The sequence below is a fragment of the Triticum urartu genome, chromosome 4A, assembly GCF_056163025.1.
Source record: "Triticum urartu cultivar PI428250 chromosome 4A, HENAU_Tu73, whole genome shotgun sequence".
In the NCBI taxonomy this organism is placed as follows: Eukaryota; Viridiplantae; Streptophyta; class Magnoliopsida; order Poales; family Poaceae; genus Triticum; species Triticum urartu.
Window position 1 is genome coordinate 32,613,145 of NC_141876.1, and position 3,212 is coordinate 32,616,356.

Genomic DNA, 3,212 nt, shown 5'->3' on the forward strand with positions numbered 1-3,212 from the left:
GGCCAATAATTCAACTGCATATTTTAGGAACCACAAATAGCTTTGGGTATTTTCTTTGTATGCATTAATAATTTAATATTATAGTGAGAACTGAAATAAATATTTTACGTCATATTTATTTAAAACTTTTTGTATTAATAGTGCAAAGCATAGATTTATTTTTCTATGATTTTATGTTTATTTCCCACTAGACTGAGAATATTGATTATACTAGACAAGTAGTCATTGTTGCTTTGATTCAGAATGAGAAACATTAATATTTCTGAACCATTGGTACAATTAGTTCACACCAAACCATTCAAAGGTACTGTACCTCATGTTGATGAAGATGGCAGATTTCAAAAACATGGTGGCGAACAAAGGTTTATATTGCAGGCGCCTCTGATTTCTTAAGTTCTTAACAATTTGATGATCGCTCGTTACTATTTTCATCATTATTATAGATAAGAATGCAAGACCCGTGAGTTTTCTACTACCTCGACGGTAATTAAGATGACAAGGAAATACACGGGGAAGCAGATAACTTGGATCATACGGTGTCACAAATTGTGTTGGCCAATGTACTTTGCAGCTCAGACAAGGACCTTTATATGCACAGCACAATTTTGTGACAGTAGTCTTTTTAAGCAAAATGACCCTATGAACATACTTATCATTAGTTATTTCCTGGAACTTTCTATCCAGCTAAACTGGAGCATCAGGTAGCTATCACACACATCCTTTTGAGAACAAGAACACATTTATTTATATGCTTGTCTTGTTTTCTGTTCGTGCTTCCAGGAAAATAGTCTAGCTACTAGAGATTTGAGCTGAAGCACAAGCCTTTCCTCTTGGAATTGATTTAGAACCCAAAGGAGGAGTTTCTATCATCAATGCTAGCTGTACATTCAAATGCATATGCTTGTGAGCTCTGCTCTCTAAACACCCTAAAGATAGTAGATGTTATTTTGTACTTTATAAAGCACCCTATGATATTTCTAGAAAGTAAGGTCATGTAGGAAATGTTTATAATATAAGTCATGTACCCCTTTGTATTTATCCCGTTGTATAAGGGGTTTCCTGCATATGTTCCACACCTGTACATGTATATATATCGGCCTATGGCCTCGTGGGAATACAAGTTGCATATTTCCTAACATGGTATTAGAGCTAGGTCAATTTTTTTTTGCACGCTGCAACTCGTGCTATTGATCCAACCCGCGTCGCCGCCGTCCTCTGTGGCCGCTGCTCCTTTTCTCTGTCTATCGTAGCCGGCGGCTCTCCACGCCCGCTACTCTCCCTTGCAGGTCAACTCAGGCCGGCTCCTTCCCCAGTCCCGTCTCCCTGGATCGAACACGAGCAAGCCGGTTTTTCTCTGGATCTGATCTGCTGCCAGCTGCCGATCTCGGAGGAGTTTGCTTGCCTGCAGATCTGCCCACGGCAGGACCGGGCCTCCAGATCAATCACCCGTTTGTCCTCAGTTGAAGATCTCCTCGATCCGTGCTACATCTTCGCTTGGTGCACTAGCTGCTGGCTGCTGCTGTTACGTGGTGCTACTTTGCTCTCCGGTGATACGTGGTGCTAGCCACTTCCTACGGGTGCTGCTTGCTGCTTCTGCTGATACGTGGTGCTGGCGTATTGATTCGTCACACCGCTGGATCTCGGCTGATTGGTCTGCTACGTTCGTCTGCCCCTGACTAACACACACACAAAAAAAAATGTCTGCTGCATCGGGCTATGTTGCTGTCCCTCGCTGTCCGGTGATCTTTGATGGTACTAACTACACCGAGTTCACTGGCTTTATGCGCATTCACATGCGTGGCATCCGTCTCTGGGGTGTTCTTTCTGGCGAGGTCTGCTGTCCGCCACGTCCAGTTCCTCCGGTGGCCCCTACTCCGCCAACTCCATCGGTTCTTCCTACGGATGCTAATCAGGTCTCCAAGGATGCGGCTAAGCTTGCTGATGAGGCTGCTGATCGTGCTTATGATGAGAGGGTTTTGGCTTATGAGGAGGCTCTTCAGACGTATCATGGTGCTCTGTCTGTTTACACCCAGTGGCTTGATGATGATGCTCGTGCCGCAGCTGTTCTCACTGCTAGTGTTCTGCCTCAGTTTGCTTCTGAATTTCTGGGTCTTCCTACTGTCTTTGAGATGTGGACCCGTCTTCGTCAGCGCTATCAGCCCTCTGGTGATGCCTTATACCTCTCTGTGGTCCGTCAGGAGCATGCTCTTCAGCAGGGTGACTCTACTGTTGATGACTTCTATGCACAGAGTTCTGCTATCTGGCGCCAGCTTGATTCTCTCCGCAGTGCTGGGTGTCATACCTGCCCCTGTTGCCAGGCTGTCCAGGCCAATTTGGAGTTTCATCGCGTCTATGAGTTCCTGTCTCGGCTCCGTAAGGAGTTTGAGCCCCGACGTGCTCAGTTGTTTGCTCGTGGCCGTATTTCTCTCATGGAGGTGCTTTCTGAGATTCGTGCTGAGGAGACTCGTTTACATGGTGCTGGTTTGCTGGAGGTTCCCTCTGTGCTCGCTACTCGTGCTCCTACGCCACCTGCTGCACCGACCCCTTCTCGCTTGAGTGCTCCGCCGCTCTTGCCCACTCCTTCTGGAGGCTCAGGTCGCCCCCGTCCACATTGCGACTATTGCAACAATGATGGTCATCTTGAGTCTCAGTGCTACACGAAGAAGAAACACCTGCGCAAGGCTCGATCATCATCTTCAGGGACTTCGTCATCTACCTAGACAGCTTCAGCCATTGCTTTGACTGAGCAGGATATTCTGAGACTTAAGCGTCTGCTCGCGGCTTCAGGTTCTTCCTCGACGGGTACTGCTGGTTCTGTGACTGATGCTTCCCGCACTGAGCAATCACCCTCTACACAGTCAGGTACATCCCCATGGGTTCTGGACTCTGGAGCTTCTTTTCATATGTCTTCTCATTCTTCCACTTTGTCCTCTCTTCGATCACTGGATTCTCCTGTTCATGTCTTCACTGCTGATGGTACTCCACTTTCTGTTGCTAGTAGAGGCAATCTTACCACTCCTTCTTATTCTGTTCCTGATGTTGCTCATGTTCCTCGACTTACCATGAATCTGTTTTCTGCTGGTCAACTTACGGATTCTGGTTGTCGCGTCATCCTTGACGTTGACTCTTGTTCTGTCCAGGACCGTCGCACGCACACTCTGGTTGGGGCTGGCCCTCGCCGCCGTGATTCTCAGGGTCTTTGGGAGTTGGAT

General features: G+C 47.0%; 1 protein-coding gene across 1 annotated transcript; it reads left to right on the top strand.

Annotated features, from left to right (window-relative positions):
* The first annotated feature begins 1,652 nt into the window (after positions 1-1,652).
* On the top strand, positions 1,653-2,720 carry LOC147974615 (uncharacterized). The gene has a single exon (XM_087517625.1). The coding sequence runs from the start codon at positions 1,698-1,700 to the stop codon at positions 2,718-2,720; it is 1,023 nt and encodes a 340-aa protein (XP_087373751.1). The 5' UTR covers positions 1,653-1,697.
* The last annotated feature ends 492 nt before the right edge of the window (positions 2,721-3,212 follow it).